Source organism: Chrysemys picta, chromosome 2, assembly GCF_011386835.1.
Source record: "Chrysemys picta bellii isolate R12L10 chromosome 2, ASM1138683v2, whole genome shotgun sequence".
In the NCBI taxonomy this organism is placed as follows: Eukaryota; Metazoa; Chordata; order Testudines; family Emydidae; genus Chrysemys; species Chrysemys picta.
In genome coordinates this window covers 218,533,128-218,551,831 of record NC_088792.1, presented here as the reverse complement: position 1 = coordinate 218,551,831, position 18,704 = coordinate 218,533,128, and the positions used below count along the sequence as shown (strand labels likewise).

At 43.2% G+C, this 18,704-nt stretch overlaps 1 protein-coding gene and 1 long non-coding RNA gene across 5 annotated transcripts in view; one reads left to right on the top strand and one right to left on the bottom strand.

Annotated features, from left to right (window-relative positions):
- The window catches only part of PRKDC (protein kinase, DNA-activated, catalytic subunit), a 150,068-nt gene that overhangs the window by 91,810 nt on the left and 39,554 nt on the right, over positions 1–18,704 (top strand). For all 4 annotated transcript variants that reach the window (XR_010598017.1, XR_010598016.1, XM_005279941.5 and 1 more), the window contains exons 57-62: positions 1,527–1,737; positions 2,346–2,535; positions 3,142–3,357; positions 5,209–5,321; positions 7,844–7,975; positions 9,107–9,286. Coding sequence is in view for 2 of the 4 variants with exons in the window: in XM_005279941.5 (XP_005279998.2) it covers positions 1,527–1,737; positions 2,346–2,535; positions 3,142–3,357; positions 5,209–5,321; positions 7,844–7,975; positions 9,107–9,286 (1,042 nt within the window). In the remaining 2 variants the exon portion in view is untranslated. The remainder of the gene's footprint in view (positions 1–1,526; positions 1,738–2,345; positions 2,536–3,141; positions 3,358–5,208; positions 5,322–7,843; positions 7,976–9,106; positions 9,287–18,704) is intronic.
- On the bottom strand, positions 9,575–17,485 carry LOC135981043 (uncharacterized). Its single transcript, XR_010598018.1, has 4 exons — positions 16,984–17,485; positions 15,263–15,337; positions 12,447–12,622; positions 9,575–12,102 (listed from the first exon to the last, which is right to left on the bottom strand). It is a non-coding gene; the product is annotated as an uncharacterized LOC135981043 (long non-coding RNA).

Here is an 18,704-nt window from a genome sequence, read left to right as displayed (position 1 = left end):
TGGTCCCTGCCCTGAAGAGCTTACGGTCTAAATAGACAAGAGAGAGACATGAGGTGTGGGAAGGGGTAGAACACATGTGATAGTGGCAAAAGTCATGTTAGTTCCACAATTATTTTTGGGGAGTGTGGGTTAAGCTAGGAGGGGATATGCTAAATGGAAAGAAAAGGAAAGGGAGGTAAGGGGGACAGGGCAGGGGAGATGAGAGTATGATGGGCAGGTATGGAGTGAAGCTGAGGTGAAGAGGATGTAGGGGCAGGGAGAGGGCTAGAGAAAATCATTACAGGGCAGAAAAAGTTTGAGAACATTCTGCAGTTTTGATTGGAATGTCCAGAAGTCTCTGCTTTGGCTGCTTCTGCTCCTGCCAGGTGGAGCCTCTGGCTGGCTTCTCTCTGCAGTTCTCTCCCAAAGGCACATGGTGGAAAGGTAGGGAGGCACCATCTGGGTTCTAGTGCCCCCTGACTGGGCAGGGTCTCCACTACACATTTCTGAGACTGGGGCATGCTGGGGGGGAGAGATGGCTCTGCCTGGGCTACATTTTATCCCAACCCCAGTGCAGCACCCCAGCTTTGGCTGCTTCTGGTCTGACCTGGTGATGCAGTGTCACTAACAGTGATCAATTTGGCAAGTAAAGACAATGTTATAAACTTTTTAAGTACAGTAGAACCCTGTTTATCCGGTTTAATTGGGATTGGGGCCAGATCAGATAATCAAAACTCTGGATAAAACTGGACAATGGGAAAATATGCTGCAGCGCCATCTAGTGGCCCCAGGAGAGGTCATCTGCTTCTGGCCCTGAAGTCCTGCTTATTAGGTAAATGTAGAGAGCTGGTTAAGGGAGGGTTGAATAAACAGGGTTCTACTGTATAAAATTAAGAAAAGATTAATATTTTAAGAAGTGTGTGTATCCTATTCTCTTGCATTACATTTAGCTGAAATAATGAGAATTTGAAAAAATGTTAAGGGCTTGGTTCAAAGCCTATTAAGTCAGTGAGAGCCCTAAATCAGTAAGTCTCTTCAGTTTATATTAGACTTAATCCTCTGTTAATATAACACAGTCCCTATGCCAACACCTAAAGTTTTGATCTATAAACAGATGTAAGAAATTAGGTCCAGTTTTGGAAGATAGTTTCATTATTAACTTTTATAGGAAAAGGAATAGGAAAAAAGGTGTTTATATATCTGTGCCCACAATCTCTCTCTTGTTTGGATGGAAATGATTTCATAATCATAAGTAAAATGCAAATTTATGAAGTATAAAAATCCTTGTGACCTTAGTAAAGTTTTTAATACCATTTAGATGAAATGCAGATTGGGCGTGGAGAGTGGGAAATGAGATGATTAACATAAACCAGTGTGGAATTGTTGGGGTAAAGAAATTAGTGGATATATAGTCCTAATCCTAATCCTTCTTGTATATTTTTGCTATTCACTAGTTTAAAAAAAATTGAAGTTTTTGAGTCAAGCTTTGTGTAAGGCTACAGTGTCCCATTTGTAGGTGTTCAAGTATGTTTTTCCTCTCTTTACAGATTGATTGTTAGAAATTTTTGGAGTGATGAAACTAGATTGCCTACAAATACCCTCGATCGTATGTTGGCTTTATTAAATTCCTTATACTCTACCAAGATAGAAACCCAGTATTTGAGTTTAGCAACGAATTTTCTGCTTGAAATGACCAGCAAGAGCCCAGATTATTCCAGAAAAATGTTTGAGCATCCACTATCTGAATGCAGATTTCAGGTGAATTGTAATATTTGTGTAATGCCATAGAATTATGCAGCAGTGTCCAGTTATCAATGTAGCAATCACCTTAAAAGTTAAATAGAGCTGAAGTAATGAAGGAGACTGTTGAACGTGTGCTGCGTGCTACGTCAGTAACAGCTGAGGCAGTCATGGGTTATTCAAATTCTTAGGCGTTTGATATTTATTTTGGGTGGATAACTTCACATTTTTAACGTGAACTTTTATTTTAAAAAAGTGAAGGTAAGAACTTACTTATAACTGAAGTGGTAATTACATATGATGTATGCTGATTGTCAGATCCTTTTGTTAGGCTATGTGCTGTGTGCTAATTAAATAAATGAAAAGGGCACCTATAGCTTGGAAAGATAACTGAATAAAAAAAGAATAAAGTTGGGAGTTCAAGTGTTATAGCAGAATTGATACTAAATGACTGCTTCGTATTTGAACAAGGATCGTGCAATGTTACTGAAATATGAACAGTCGTCACATGGTTCTGTATGTTTAGGAGACCTGTCAGTATAGGTTACACTCTAGTCATTTTATCTCAATGGTGGAAAAAAGTTTCAATTCCCTGTGCTCTTATTAAGACCTTTTTGCATGCTTAGGACTTCACTATTGATTCTAACTGGCGTTACCGAAGTACTGTTCTCACACCAATGTTTGTGGAGACGCAAGCTACCCAAAGTGCCAAGAGGAATCGGTCACAAGAAGGATCTCTTTCAACTCAGGGGTCACTAGGTGGTCAAGTGAGGGCTACCCAACAGCAGTACGAATTTACACCTACACAGAATGTCAGTAAGTACAGATCAGCATGTTCTGAAGCTCTCCTGTTCCCCAAAGGAACAATTCTTCTTTCCTTATTCCTTTTGTGTATGCTTTTTTTTTTTTTTAAAGCAAAGGTATAAGTATATACTTAGTGTATCTTTTTTATGAAAACATCTAAACACTCTGGCCAGCTGTTAATTGAAGTATGTTACTTATTTGTTCCAATTCCAAAATAGTAAGCCCTGCACACTTAGTTTCCTTTGATTGGTCTTGTTTTTTAAGCCTCATGTCCAATTAAAAAGATTGGCCTCCCAGCTAAACATTTTACTTCCTATTGATTTATTTAGGCACAAAACTGCAGCATTCATTAGATAATAATTGGACTCTTCTTCTTTGCTTATGAGCAACATGCTTCAAGTGGCACGTGACCAGGATTCATCAGTAAATTTGGTCCACTGGTTGAATCGTTAGCTTACCTGGGCTGGGTACTGATGGGGACCAGGATGTGAATGCTGATTTCCCCCCCATAATTGGATTATAAATATGGGAACTGTGCCCTTTTTGGAAGGAAATTTTGTGCATGTTTTTACTTAAATGAAGTCACATGCTGATATTTTATTTTTCTGCTTTTTACAGATGGGAGAAGCTCTTTTAACTGGCTAACAGGAAGCAGCATTGACACATTGGCAGAGTATACGGTCCCTTCATCCTCTGAATCATTGTCCTCATCCATGCTGTTTGTTAGCAAGCGGAGTGAGAAATCACAGAGGGCAACCTTAAAACCATTGGGACCCAATTTTGGGAAGAAAAGGTTGGGTTTGCCAGGAGATGAGGTGGACAGCAAAGCTAAAGGTATCAATGCTTAATTGATGCAGTGCCAATGTAATATATATTTATATATTTTTTTGGTTAAAGAAAAACTGACTCTGTATGCTAGTGACATGGGTGGCAGGCAGGGCCGGTGCTACCATTAAGGCAGGCGAACTAGGCGGTTACCTAGGGCGCCAAGATTTGGGGGCACCAAAAAGCGGTGCCCCCAATTTTTTTTTTTTTTTTTTTACAGCCTTCCTGGGCTGGGCTTCTGGCGGCGCGCTGACACGTGCAGCTCAGACTCCCTCTCCCAGCGCAGTGGGCGCTCCACTTCTCCCGCCTCCCAGGCTTGTGGCGCCAATCAGCTGTTTGGCGCCGCAAGCCTGGGAGGGAAGGAGAATTAGAGCGGGGGTGGCGTGCTCGGGGAGGAGGCGGAGCAGAGGTGAGCTGCGGTGGGGAGCTGCTGCACGGCTCCACGGAGGGGGGGTTCCTCGGGGGGGGGGAGAGCTCCCGCGGGAGGGGGCGCCTCAGGGTGGAGGGGGGGCGGGGAGCTGCCGCAGGGCTGGGGCGGGGGGTGGCGCAAGGTGGAAGTTTCGCCTAGGGCGCGAAACGTCCTTGCACCAGCCCTGGTGGCAGGACATCTTCTTTGGGATGTTGTAATGAAGGGACAATGTGGAAATTCTGCTTCCTGATGTAAGGAGCATGTCAGATATAAGTCCTTCAGTTTGAGTGGGCTACTGTACCCTACTTAATATGTCTTTTATTCATTGTCCCCAGATAAATATATCAAATGTGGCTGTTCTTAATATAAGTGGTGGTTGAGTAGTGGAATTATTTAGGTGTCTACAAAATGGAATATTGTTGGCTAAAATGATGGGTAACAAAACCTCCATTGTCTAACACCAGCATTCCTTATTTATGTTCCTTGTTCTCTCCAAGATGACCAGAAAGCAAATGTCAGGGAAATCTATATTTCCTTGTATCTTTAGATTTGTCTGATTGTCTCCATAAATAAACCTAACGAGTAGTAAACATTAAAACAGTTATTTCTTTTTCAAATAATTTGAGTAGTGCCTCAGACATTTTTCAAATGGATTCCAATTTGGCAGCAGAATTAACCACTGTTCTTCTAAATCAATCTCTGAAAATGAGCTTTCATTTATCCACTCCACGTCTGAAAAACACTAGAATCGTTCTGGAATTGCTTAGAGTTTTTTTGTATAGTTAGTTAAAAATAAAGTGTGAGGCAGACAGCTCTGGAGTCTGACCCCTTCCGCATGGACAATGTACCTCACACTGCCAGGTCAAGGTACTTCAGCCCTGTTCTGAAAGGAATATACTCAAAGTAAAAAGAGGTAGTCCAGTTTCCATGCCAATCAATCCACTGTCTTCCTGTTGAGACTGCTAGCCAGGGTGTCTGTTGTGATGGTGTAAGTTGTTTATGGGCACCTGTTTACCAAGAGTTGGACTGAGATCACAGACTTATTTCATATAGGGCCCCACTGAACAGCCATTGGAATGACTCTTGTCCATTACTGTCCTGGGTTGGATTTGAACCAGTGAGGCTTGAAATGGAAAGCTGTATAATCTATTGCCAAATCTCTTGATCTGTCCAACTCTGTTGTTTAAAGAAGCTGAAAACATGGTGAATCCTTTTCAGAACTTGGATAAAATACAATACTTGGCCTGAGGAGCTTACGATCTGTTTATCACATAGACAATAGTACAATTCACTCACAAATTTTTTATATACTTATAGGTCAGACATAGAATGTACATGAGGAAGTGCTGATGAAAATTGAAATAAGTTAAGGTTGTCTTTAAGGGGATAGCTATAAGGTTGATACTCAAAACAAGAGTATAAATTGTCGATGCTTACTTATTATTCATTAGGTATAGATGAACGGGCAGAAATTCTAAGGTTGCGCAGGCGTTTCTTAAAGGACCAAGAGAAACTCAGCTTGATTTATGCAAGGAAAGGTGTTGCTGAGCAGAAACGAGAAAAGGTTTGTTTGCTTCTTAATAATTAGTGGTTAAAATCTTTAAGGACTGATAGGATGTGTTAGCTGTTTTTGAGAAGTCTGATATTTTACCTATAGAAGCAGCATGTCATTGGAAAATTATGGTGTTGGGTGCCATTGGAAGAACCTAGATAGGTTCTGTTACAGAGATGGTATCTGTGATTATGTATTGCAAGTTTTATAATACATTGTGTGTGTAAAGCTGAGTGTGACTTAAACTTCTCCAGTAGGGAAAGCGCTGGGGGTATTTACTCCATTCTCTCATATTGTGTTGGGGGTATTGGACTAATGTGATTTTGTGCACCACTTGTATCACAACTGCTGGGAACGATGGTGCAAGTTAAAAATGGAAGGGCTAATCTTAACTCTAAAATCCTCAGCTGTTGTGGTATACTGTGAAACTCTAATATTACTTAAATGTTTCTTGTATGCATAGGGCAGGGATAGGCAACCTATGGCACGCGTGCCGAAGGCGGCACACGAGCTGATTTTCAGTGGCACTCACACTGCCCGGGTCCTGGACACTGGTTCGGGGGGCTCTGCATTTTAATTTAATTTTAAATGAAGCTTCTTAAACATTTTAAAAACCTAATTTACTTTACATACAACAATAGTTTATTTATATATTATAGACTTATAGAAAGAGACTTTCTAAAAACATTAATATGTATTACCAGCACACAAAACCTTAAATCAGAGTGAATAAATGAAGACTCGGCACAGCACTTCTGAAAGGTTGCCAACCCCTGGCATAGGGCATAGTTTTCCAATGTAGATGTCTTATTTAAGTGCGTAACTTTAATGTGTCCTGATAATCAAGGTAATGACCACCTGCAAGTCCCAATATCTTCACTGAGAGTTGAAGGTACTCATTACCTCTGAAAATCACCCCCCCCCTTTTTTTTAGATGCCTAAATATGGATTTAAATTGACAATTTTTAGATGCCTACATTGGAAAACTGGCCATTTTCTGTACTCTACTCAAGATCTGCAGGTACATACAAGCCTGATAACATGTCCAGTGAGCCCTGTTCTATAATGCACCTCTGACAGAGTTCACCCTCACGTACAGAATCTGAAATGGCTGATGGAATAACCTGAAATGTCACATAGCTAGTATGTGTTTGTACAGCAACTAGCACAATGGGGTCCTGATCCATGATGGGCTCCTAGGCACTATGATGATATGAGTAATAATATTTTAGCCTGTGTAAAGTGTGATACTGGATTTCCTTCAGCGTTTATAGATTGCAGATTACTATGTGTCAGGTCTTGACAAAATTCTCTAAAATCATTTGTTGTAGCTGTTTATTTAACCCATTCATGTTAGATGTGTAAAATTCACCTTTCTCACATTTTTGAGGACTCTGCTAGGTTTAATGAGGGTATGTTACTAAAAATGGCAAGCACTGTTGCCTGGAAACTGATGCAGCTGGACAAGGAAGTACCCATGGAGGACAAAGCCTTGCATCAATATTGTCATGTCTGATGGGGCAGCAGGAGTGAATAGATACCAGCCAAAAAAATTTCTAGTGCTCTGAGTGCTTCACCAAAGCTCTAGTTCCCCCATGACATATCTCTTGTAATTTTTTGAGAGAGTGATCTGGTTAGGAGGAAGATGAGGCAGAGAGCTGTGGAGGTGAGAAACGGGAAGCCCAAAAGAGCAGGAAGAGGAAGGATTTGGGCAGAAGAAAAGAAATTTCAGTCCCCTCCCCATGCTAGCATGCACACTCTTCCAAGATGCAGAAATGCAATTCCAGGTGGTCCAGATAGCAGTAACAATATATATGTAAGTTTTTTTGCAGGGGATAGGGAGGAAGCAAACCCCAAGACCTTTTTACTGTTAATCCTCCCTCCTGCCCCTTTGCCAAAGCCCATCTGTATTTTCACTTTTATAAAAGGAAAAAGGAAGAGGAATCTGGAGAGAAAAGTAAATGCTTGTGTACATGAGAGAGTTGCACCTGTTTAGTTTAAGATGTAATTTAAAACTGATTTAGTTAAACTGGTGCAAAAGGCTGTTTGGATGGTCCTATTTCATGTCAAACCAGGTTTATTTCTGCTTAGCTTAAATTAATTAGGAATAAGTTTAAGCCAAAATGAAACAAGCCATTCTTAAAACAGAATGAATCTACAGGTTTGCACTGGTTTAGGTAAATCGGTTAGAAAATTGACTCAAGGTAAACTAATGCCACTTCTGTAGACATGGCCTAAGATGCAGTGGTACTAAGGAAGGGTGAAAGTAGCTTTAGGAAGAGGCTTTATTTGTTTATTTTGTTTTTATAAAACAAGATCATTTTGGTGTTTGGTTTTAACTCATTATTATGATTTCTGTAACTGTTTTTCAAGCCATTAACACTTTATATGAGTTTTTAAAGGAATTGTTAAACTTGATCACGTTTACTACATCTCCTCCATTAAACCAGAAACAGATGTCACTGAGTAGGTATTACATGATCTTTTGTCTCTACATGTAATCAAGGCTGCTTTTTTGCTGGCAATTGTTGCAGGAGATAAAATCTGAGCTGAAGATGAAGCATGATGCTCAGGTCACGCTGTACAGGAGTTACCGACAAGGAGACCTTCCTGATATCCAGATTGAATACAGCAGCTTAATCACTCCTCTACAGGGTGTGGCACAGGTCTGTCTTCTGTTCACAAGTCATTAGCCAAATGTTCCAAAACTGTTCTCAGCCAGACAAATTGAGTATGTGACAGCCAAGCTTTTTTCAAAATGATTAGTGATTTGGGGTACCTCAGTTGTGGGGTAACCAACTTTAAACACCTTAAAGGAGCCAGGTTTTCAGATGGTGGGTGTTCAATGCTTTCTGAAAATCAGGCCCCTTTAAAGTGTCTTAATTTGGGGAACCAAAAATGAAGAAAAGGGGGTAGCTGGCCTTTTACTCTGTTTCCCAGTTGGAAATAGCAGCAGTTGTGGACTGGACTCCTCATCACTTTTGATGGCCAGGCCCTCACAGCATCTTTGGCCACCCTAGCCCTCTCCCTCCCCATTGCAGTACCATAGTGAGGAATAAGGGTACATAAGTCAGGCTTCATGAATAGTTTGCCTAAACTCCAGTCCCACTAAAGATCAGGGTGGGTTTAGACTCTGCTACCCTTGCAAATATCTACCCCCGTTCAATAAATGTGTGTGAATCTGGGCTGATACGTTCATCTCTATCTCTTTGCTCCATCTCACACATTGATGGCTTCCTATTCTGTCTTTGAGCCAGCTGATCCCTTGTCCTGTCTCTCATGTCCTTGGGAGGGTGTTGGCTGTCTGCGGGCCAAGCAGCAAGGTTTTCAGGGCAGTTGGGAAGGACACCTGGAAGGAGTTACTACCTCTCCTAGTCCTTTCAAGTGGCCTGGCTGGGTGGGATGTGAAGATTAGAATACATTCTGAGCCCTCAGTCCCTCCTATAGACACTTGTATGCACACTCACTGAACAGGTTTCAGAGAAAACGCCTTATTTCATATAGTAAAAGTACAGGGTCACACTTCACAAATGTTTTGAGTGAGACATTTAAAAGATGCTGTATTAGGTAGCTCTTCCTCAAAATATCTAATATGGTGATTAGGTGAAGAAAACTAGTGGTCCCCTCTCACTGCCCCCTCAAATCCTTTCAGAAGACTTGACACTTCAAATTTGGTCCACTTTGTCTGGAATACACCATACTTGGCATGCAATGAGGACCTTCTTTCTAGCACTCTGAGCTGAAATCAGTTATATTGCCTTAGTCACTTGTTCTGTGGCCTTATTGGTAATTTACAGAGAGATCCACCGTTGGCCAAGCAGCTCTTCAGCAGTTTGTTTACTGGAATTTTGAAAGAAATGAACAAATTTAAGAATCCTTCTGAGAAAAACTGCATCACCCAGGAGCTGCTGCAAAACTTCAACCGCTTCCTGAGCATGACCGTGTCTTACTTCCCACCATTCATAGCCTGCATCCAGGTAAAACTTTCTGTGTGGCGTGTTGTCTTTGTTTACCCTAACACTGATGAATTATGGTGTTGCAACTAATTCCAGTAAGTGCATTTTAATCCTATTAGAGGGTTAAGCCAAAGAAGGAGATGGAATGTAAATGGACGCAAACAGTGAATGAAGATGGCAAAATAACTGTTCTGTAAAAGTGAGAATGATGTGACATAGCAAATCCTTCTGTTGCCCGCCCTAAAGGGCTCGAGGGGACAACAATGGTCCGTCGCCCGGTGTGCTTGGCACCAATAAAGACACCGAGGGGAGAAAGCAAGCCAAGTTTATTTCAGAGCTCTGAAATGGCACTAGGAGACCATCATGTCTCAAATCCAGTGCAACAAATACAAACAACTTTTACCTTTTATACTCCAAACTGTTTGCATACATCTCTTTGTCTGGCTGTTCCCCCTTACCCCTCCCTTCTAGACAACAGTTACAATAAGCTCTACATAAGCTTGTGAGAAAACTTTCCCAGTCTTTGCGACCTTGAGTTAGACGCCTGCAAACTAACTACCCCGCTTCTTATCTCTATTATTTCTGCTAGTGTGAGTGAAACTGCAGCCATCTGCTAAAAAGCTGACATTACATTTCTGCTTCAGCCTGCTTCAGAGCATGTAAGCAGTTAGCATAGAAGTAGGTGAGAGTTCCCAAGATGGAGTCACTGTGGTTCACAGACCCAGAGCAAAAGAGCTTCATTGGCACTTTTGGCCTTCCACTCTCCCGAGTTACCTGGTAGCTATGCCTAGTGGACCCCAACACTTCCTACAGTTTTGTGTTCCATGTGTGCTAAACAGATACCAAATAAGTGACTTAGGTCAGAATGCCTTAAGGCAGCATTTCCCAAAATGTTGAAAGCTAAGTCCCCATTCAGGAAGATGAAAGGTGCTTTGTAGCACCACCACATGTTAACTAAAGACCTATCCATTTTAATGTAAACATCTTCTTTACCCTGCCTGGCTAGTTTCTCACATGTACACCAGATGGGACATATTGGGAAGTGCTGGTATAGATCTTCATAATGCTATACTTCCTTTCCTTTCTTACCTAATTTGATGAGCAGTTGAGAATAATAGTGATGGCATTAAAGTATCATCACTTGGCAATTTGAAGTAGCACCCATTGAGGTAAATAGGGTGGCTCACACCTCAGAGCGACTGTTTCAGGCTATCTGCAAATTCAGGCATGCATTGCTACATCTGGTACATTGAGGTCACATTTTGAAGGTTTTTTTCTGCAACCACAACAGAGATACTTGTTTTTAAATAAAAGTTCAGAGAATAATTGAGACGTCTGGGCATCCCAGCTAATCTTTCATACTCATTCAGGGGAGCGTACTTTACATTTTCGGAAATGCTGCATTAAGAAATACTTTGAGGTATAAGGCTCACAAACATTGATAGCATATGTTTTTTTTCCAGCAACTCTTATTCATTGCTTGGCAATGTCTTCAGTTTATTCCCTTACAATAATTACCAATGTACTTTCACTAGTGATGCAGACGGCTTCCTGCTGAAGGGAAAGTTTTTCCTATTGACACTGATCCTCGAGCCTTTCTCCTCTGCTTCCTCTTTGGTGCGTTTCCATATCACCAACACACAATTTTTAATAGCATGTCTACTCCAGTTTTACCTTATTTTTCAAAGATTCTAGTAAAATGTATGGTTATCCAAGTAATCACAGTAATAATTAAACACTTCTCATATACAAACCTCGCTATAGTTAACATCTCTTCTCATTTGAGTTAATTTTGATCAATCTATTTGTAACTTACAAAATTCTGAAGTCATTACAAAATAACATTCCTTTAGAATGGCAACTGGTTTAGCTTCAACTTTCTAGCACAGAAATTTGAAAAACCTAATCTGTGGGAGCAGGTGTCATTCTTATTACAGTGAAATGCTGCTGTTCTGCAAATCATGTCTAGTGTCAAGCCAGTTTTCTAAACTGTGATAACCTCACTTCCTAGCCTTAATATTTGCACATATGAAAAATTACTGCTTCCTGTTTACTTTCCTCTCTGCAGCTCCACATAAAGTTGAATGCTTTGGGCATTATTCTGTGCTTTTCAGGCCAGCATCTCACTATGGCTTTCTAGCCATCATGTATTCCCTCTTGACTCTCTTTATTTTTTTTGCTGGTTCCCAAGCTCAGTATTTTATTGTTACTTGCATTGAACTGTGCTCTCTGCCTGTTAGCCTCTGTCAATATCATTGTTGTATTTTGGCTGCTCACGGTATGAGATTACAGAAAATTATGGAAAAATAAAAGTAAGATGAAGACACACAGCAACTAAATTGTGAAATTCTGCTTCTGCTGTTACTTTTTCACCTTTAAACTTAATAAAAAGCACAGGAATGGAGCTCAGAGAAGTCACCTGGTATTTTCACCAGCTGCTGCATAAATGGGGGGTTGGAAGTGAAAACAATTTAAAATTATTCATGAGAATAATTAATTTTTTTAAGCTGTCTGGTTTGAAATAGTTACGTTTCCTAACACCAACAGGTTTTAAGCCTGGCCTTGGCTTTATCTCCCATCCCAAGACCCCTTCCTGTCAAAAATTGGGTAGGAAATATGATATTCTTCAAGAATGTGAGTGCTCCACTTTAGGTGTCTTGATGCCCTGTGCTTACAATGAGAGGTTTGCAGTAGCAGTGCCCGGTTGGGCCATGCAGGCGCCGTAGCCATCTTGTGCTGCTCCGAGCGATTACATAGTGGTCCGCAGCCAACCGTCCCCCAGTTCCTTCTCTATCACATTTGGCTTGAGTCGGAGTGATCAGCAGCACCCTCTCCTACTTCAGAAAAAAATTATAGTAGATAATTCATAGAGTAGTGTTAACTTAGTTGTAGTTAGCTTCCCTTCCCTTTACCATACTCTAATTTCTTTAATTTCATAAAAAAAAAGAAAAAATTTCCCTTCTACCTCTCCGATCTCTCCGACAGGTGTAGAGCCTTAGCCTCAAACAGGGTTTACCCCTGTTTTTTCTCAGAGACCAACTCAGGCATGCCAGGTTCACCTGGTTTTAAATGCTGCCTAACTTACACACTCTCCATACCGGTCTCTGACAGCCGCGCTCAGTGTGTCCACTGCCTCGGCGAGACGCACATTACTCAAGTGTCCACATTGCAGAAAACTTACAGCCAGGACAAGAATAGCCAGGGATCTCCAACTGAAGCTCCTCATGATGGAGAAATCCCTCAGGCCAGCCTCCGACCCCAAGTCCAGGTTGCATTCTGGTCATCAGTCGCCAGCGGCAGCCTCTGATAGGGGGTCTGCTTCAACAGCGGCTGTTGAAGAGCCTGCTCCTAGAAAGGCTAGAGAAAAGCACTTGAATTGAGAGTCGACCAAAAGAAAGCAATTTCCTGCTGAAGGATCTGCCCCGGGACCGATGGCACTGAGTGTTCCTGACAAGCTAAAGACCCTATGCAGGCAAGCTCTAATGGAGGTTCACGTACTAAAGTGAAACCTTCCAACTCGGCACCCACGGAGACAAAGAAGATCTCGGCATTGAGCGGTACAGTGGTGCCACCTGCCATGACTAGCATCATTTGAGGCCTGAGGAAGTACCCGACCACTACAGCGAGGAGTTGTCTGAGTCTCCTTGGTCACATGGCTTCCTGCACATACGTAGTCCGGCATACCAGGCTGAGGCTCAGGCCTCTGCAGACATGGCTCTCTTCGACATACTGCCCGGGACGCAACAGCCTGAATGTAGTGGTCACTGTGCCACAGCAGGTGCTAGAGTCACTCCAGTGGTGGCTCAATGCTCAAATAGTCTGCGAAGGAGTCCCCTTCAACAGCTCTCAACTCTCCTTGTCTCTAGTTACAGATACATCAGCTCTCGGCTGGGGAGCACATTTCGGAGAACTCCAAACGCAGGGCCTCTCGTCACAGGACAAGCCCTCTCTCCATATCAGTATCAAGGAGCAGAGAGCTGTGTGTATCACATGCCGGACCTTTCAGACTCAACTGCAAGGCCAGTATGTGGCAGTCATGATGGACAACACCACTGCAATGTTATACATCAACAAACAGGGTGGAACCCGTTCCTCGCCCCTCTGTCAGGAGGCTCTCAGACTCTGGGAATTCTGTATAGCCCACTCCATTCACCTGGAAGCATCATATCTGCCAAGAGTCCAAAATGTTCTGGTGGACCACCTCAGCAGGTCCTTCCTCAACCACGAGTGGTCCATCTGGCCGGATGTCATTCACTCCATCTTCCAGAGGTGGGGGTTTCCCCAGGTCGACTTGTTCGCCACCCGGAGCAGCAGGAAGTGCCCAGTGTTTTGCTCTTTCCAGAAAAGCAGCCTGGGCTCAATCATGGGCACGTTCCTGCTACCCTGGGGAGGCCGTGTGCTCTATGCTTTCCCCCCAGATTTCTCTCATGCACAAGGTTCTAATTAGGGTTTTCAGGGAGAGGGTGGTGCCAGTGTGGCCTCAGCAACACTGCTAAACCACGCTTCTGGATCTGTCGATGGACATGCCAATCATGTTGCTGCTCCTCCCCAACTTGATCACTGAGGACCACAGTTGTCTTCACTACCCAGACCTCCAGTCCCTCCACCTCATGGCCTGGAAGCTTCATGGCTGAATCCCATGCAACTGCTGTGCTCGGAGCTGGGGAGGGAGGTCTTACTCGGCAGCAGAAAGCTCTCCAAGAGGGCCACATATATGGCGAAGTGGAAGAGGTTCACCTGCTGGTCATACGCCCCCACTTCAGGCTACGTTATCTCTTGTTCTGGAGTACCTCCTGCACCTGAAACAGCAAGGCCTGGCAGTGTCATCCATAAAGGTACACCTAGCAGCTATCTCAGCTTTCCACCCCGGAGTCTCGGGACGCTCCATTTTAACCAACCCTATGGTTGGCCGGTTTTTCAAGAGCCTGGACCGGCTACATCCCCAGATAAGACAGCCTGCTCCTGCATGGGACCTTAATTTGGTCCTCTCCAAATTAATGGGGGCCCCCATTCGAGTCACTGGTGACTTGTTCCCTCCTTTACCTGTTGTGGAAGGTAGCCTTCCTAATGGCTATTACATCAGAAAGAAGAGTGTCTGAATTGAAGGCCCTTACCTCAGACCCACCTTATACAGTTTTCCACAAAGACAAGGTGCAGCTGAGATCTCACCTGGCTTTTCTACCTAAAGTGGTGTTTCATTTCCATACCAGCAAAGACATATTCCTGCATGTTTTTTATCCAAAACTGCATACCAATAGCCGTGAGCATAGGCTGCACTCTTTGGATGTTCTGCGAGCGTTGGCCTTCTATATCGAACACTCCAAGCCGTTCAGGAAATCAAACCAGCTGTTGTTTGAAAAACTTTCCAACGACTGTGCACACGCCACATGCCCACCTAATTAGAATCTCTATTATCAACACATCTCGAAGAACAACAGTTATGAGAAGGTGAGTCTCCGACTGTTCAGTAAAAAACTGTTACTAAGCACAAGAAAGATCTATATCCATAAGTGGAAACGATTCTGCACCTGGTGCCAAGAAAAACCGATCGTACCACAGTCGTTTCCCCTACCGAGGATCCTCAGCTATTTATTAGGACTTAAAAAATCAGGACTATCCACAAGCTCCATCAGAAAAAGCTTGGCTGCTATTACCTTCTTCCACGACAAGGTGGGCGGGGTCACTGTGTTTGCTCACCCAATGATTAAATGCTTCCTTAAAGGCATTGAAAACACTTATCCCACACTAAGAAACCCTACACTCATTTGAGACCTCAACCTTGTTCTATGCAGACTCACAGGAAAACCGTTTGAACCCCTTGCAACTTGTTCTTTGTTGCCCTTATTCATGAAGGTGGCCTTCCTCATTGCCATCATGTCCTAATGGCGCACCCACCTTATACAACATTCTTTAAAGATAAAGTAATCCTGCAACCACATCCAAAGTTCATACGCAAGGTTGCCTCCCCTTTTCATTTAAATCAATTCATTAACTTACATGTATTTTTTCCGAAGCCACATGTGCACGGAAGGGAGGCCTCACTCCACTGGATGTTCACAGAGCATTAGCTTTCTACATTGAAAGAACAAAAACTATTTAGAAAATCATCTAGACTATTTGTTTCCATAACAGAACGCTCGATGGTTCAAACCATTTCAAAAAGACTATCCAAATGGCTATCTGGATGTATCTATTTGTGCTACCAAAACAACCTACAACCTCCACTGGGAGTTTGCACACACACCATCAGAGCACTGGTAGCATCTGTGACCCATCACTGACACTTTAAAAGCAGCTACCTGGGCATCAGTCCATACTTTCACTAAACACTATGCTTTAGTACAACAGTCAGCATCAGATGCTCACTTTGGACTTGCGGTGTTATCTGCTATCAATAGACCAACTCCAAAGCCCCTCCCCTCCACAGAGGGGCACTGCTCAACAGTCACCTAAAGTGGAGCACCCTCAGGGGCATTCCTCAAAGAAGAAGAGAGGGTTACTCACCTTGTGCAGTAACAGGTTCGTCTAGATGGTGTCCCTGTGCGTGCTCCACTACCCTCCCTCCTCCCCTCTACTTCGGAGTTTCAGGCCGATTCTCTGAGGCAGAGAAAGAACAGGGGGACAGTTGGCTGCGCACTGCTATGTAAACGCTCAATGTGGTGCGAGATGGCTACAGTGCATGTGCAGCCCAACCAGGCACTGCTACCACAAATCTCTGATTACAAGCACAGGGTATCAAGACACCTAAAGTGGAGCACCCACAGGGACAACCATCTCGAAGAACTTAGATATGCACATGGAGTAATGACCTATTTCTATTGCACAGCTTCTCTCCTCATTGGCTAATGCCCCTCAATGGTGGAATTTGGAGGTGGAATATTGTTGCTGGAGACTCCAGGACTAAACTCCAGTCTTCAGCTCAGGCCACCAGATTTTCTGCCTCTGGTAGTGGAACAATTTGGTGGTTCAGATTCTCCTGACCCTTTTGTTTTTAAAGTGTGTGTGTGTGTGTGTGTGTGTGTGTGTGTGTGTGTAACTTGCCTTCCTCCTCCCCTGGATGAGGTAAATAACTGCATGGTCATTTCTGCCACCTGGATCTGCCTCTGTAGGCATAGCACCTCCCTGCCAGACTCCTCTGCCCCCAGTCAGGCATGGCACAGCTATCCTACAAACACCTGGCTTAAATCTAAGTGATGTTCCCTATGTGAGACATCACGTATGGGTTCTACAGAGGATGAATTATGCCCTGCCTGTGACCAGCCAGCTGACCCTTGCACTGCTAGGGCACGGAGTTCAGAATCTGACCAGCATGTTGGATTCCCATCCTGCCCCAAGGAGCCATGACTCCAGTGCAGAAAAGCCTGATCATGACTTTCTGAGGTTTTGGAGAGCGAGCCTAATGAGGAGGAGGAGGAAGTTCTCTGGACAGCTCATGGGGTAGGTCCCACAATAAACAGGCACTGAATGGGAAAATACCCAGAGAAGATCCAGAGTCCCCACACCCAGATACTCCCTGCTCCACAGGCTGGCTCCACACTAAAGCCTTAGAAGCACTCGAGGCAGTCGATGACCCAAATGGAGGCACATGAGTATTCCACTCCCCACAAAGGTGCACCTTCATGGGATTACAGAAGGGCAAGTCCCTTCTCATGTTCAAAATTATCCTGATTTACTGAGTAAAGCCCTGAGTGGTTCTAGGTTGCGCCTACAATACTTACTTGGGTGCCAGCCTTCAGGCTCCCAGGAACTTCTAGCAAGCTACTTCCACAATTGAGGTATGTGTACCAATAGCCCTCCTCTGTTGCGTTCCCAGGCCAGGATAAATAGTGTTCTATCTCTCCGCTGTATACAGCCAGGGGAAGAAATACCACACATGCATCACAAAACAAAAATAAACCTCTACAGCACTCTATCAAGAGAAACAGACCCAATCATAAGTTCACTGCTGGAAAGGATTCATAGCCACCAGTTTTTTTATAATCAAGGGGAATTTTGTATTGCAATGGAGAGTTCCTACCCAGAGGTCAAAATAGATATGGCTTTGGCTGTAATTTTGCCATATGGTAAAGATTTGCAGAAATCCAAAACTTCATGGCATCAATCATTTCCTAAGGGGTCATCAGTAACCAGCTATTTCCAATGGCTAGGGTTGCTGGTGTTATGCACCACCTTCATCCCTTGTATGGGTTTCTCAAAATGCTCCTGCTGAAATGCTTTCTGAGAACATAGAGTCATGCACTTGATGCAATGCAAAGTTAGGTGTAATTCTCAGATCAAATCCAAATGACCCTTTGGGGACGGGTAAATGCAAACATCATGCTGAAAGCCAACCTAGCTTTCACTCTAGACTCTTGCATACTCACTATGGAAGCAAGCATACTTGGAAGACAAATATACAGAATCTCATAGTACGCAACATTTCAGTTCATTTTGACATCTCTATTAGGGCATGTCTTTATTTAAAAAATAAAAAAAGCAAAACCTGCAAATATGGACCCCAGGGGAGTCATCCAGTTGTCCATGCAATCCAATATCCTTTTTATGATAGTGGCCAATACTGCATCAGTGGAAGGTGTAAGAAACCATTTAGTGGGGAATTGTGGTACTTGCAGAGAACGTATCCTGCTAACTCCTGTTAGAGGTTGGTTTATGATTGAGGCATGAGTGTTTATATCCCTTCCATAAATAGAGAGTAACCAGAGTCAGAGCTTCTCTTTGGAAATGGAAATGATGTCCTGGGTAGAGTAGAATCTGCTGCCTTTCAAGACAGTTCACATAAAGGATACTGAAAAGAAGAAAAAGGAGAGTTGTGGTCCTCTTGCTAGTCCTCCACTGGCCCAGAAGGCATGTTGGACTTGCTAGATAACCAACGACCCCCACCTTGTACATGCAGAAAACACCCGATCCCTTGAAACTGGGACTCCTATAGGAACACCTACAGTTAACAGTCTGGGTGTTGGCAGAGAAGTTTAATTTTCAGCATGGATTCTCCATTATCTTCTGAGTTCTGTCTGGAAACCAAACTATAACAATCAGAATATTTCATTCACTGGTCTGGTCAGATTTACATTTCTGGTGCTCTTTGGGACAGGGACTACTTCTTCATTTGTGCAGTACCCAGCACAAAGGAGTCTGATCACTAGATACAAATATTAATCTCAAAGTTCTGGTGATCTCAGATACACTAAAGTTTCTCCAGGAGGTTTGGTTGGAGTCCTACAACCAAGCACCTTTAGAAATGTGGAACCAGCCACAGCAGCATTTTGTAGACAGGCACATTGATTCCCCTGTCTGAGTATCTCTGCCAAATTTAATCAGAATGATGGATTAGACAAGCATGTGGCTGGCATTTTTAGTCACCATTACCTCCAAAAGGCAGGTTTTGGAATTAGTTCCCATATCCATACAAGAACCACGCTGCCTTTGTCATAAGAAAAGG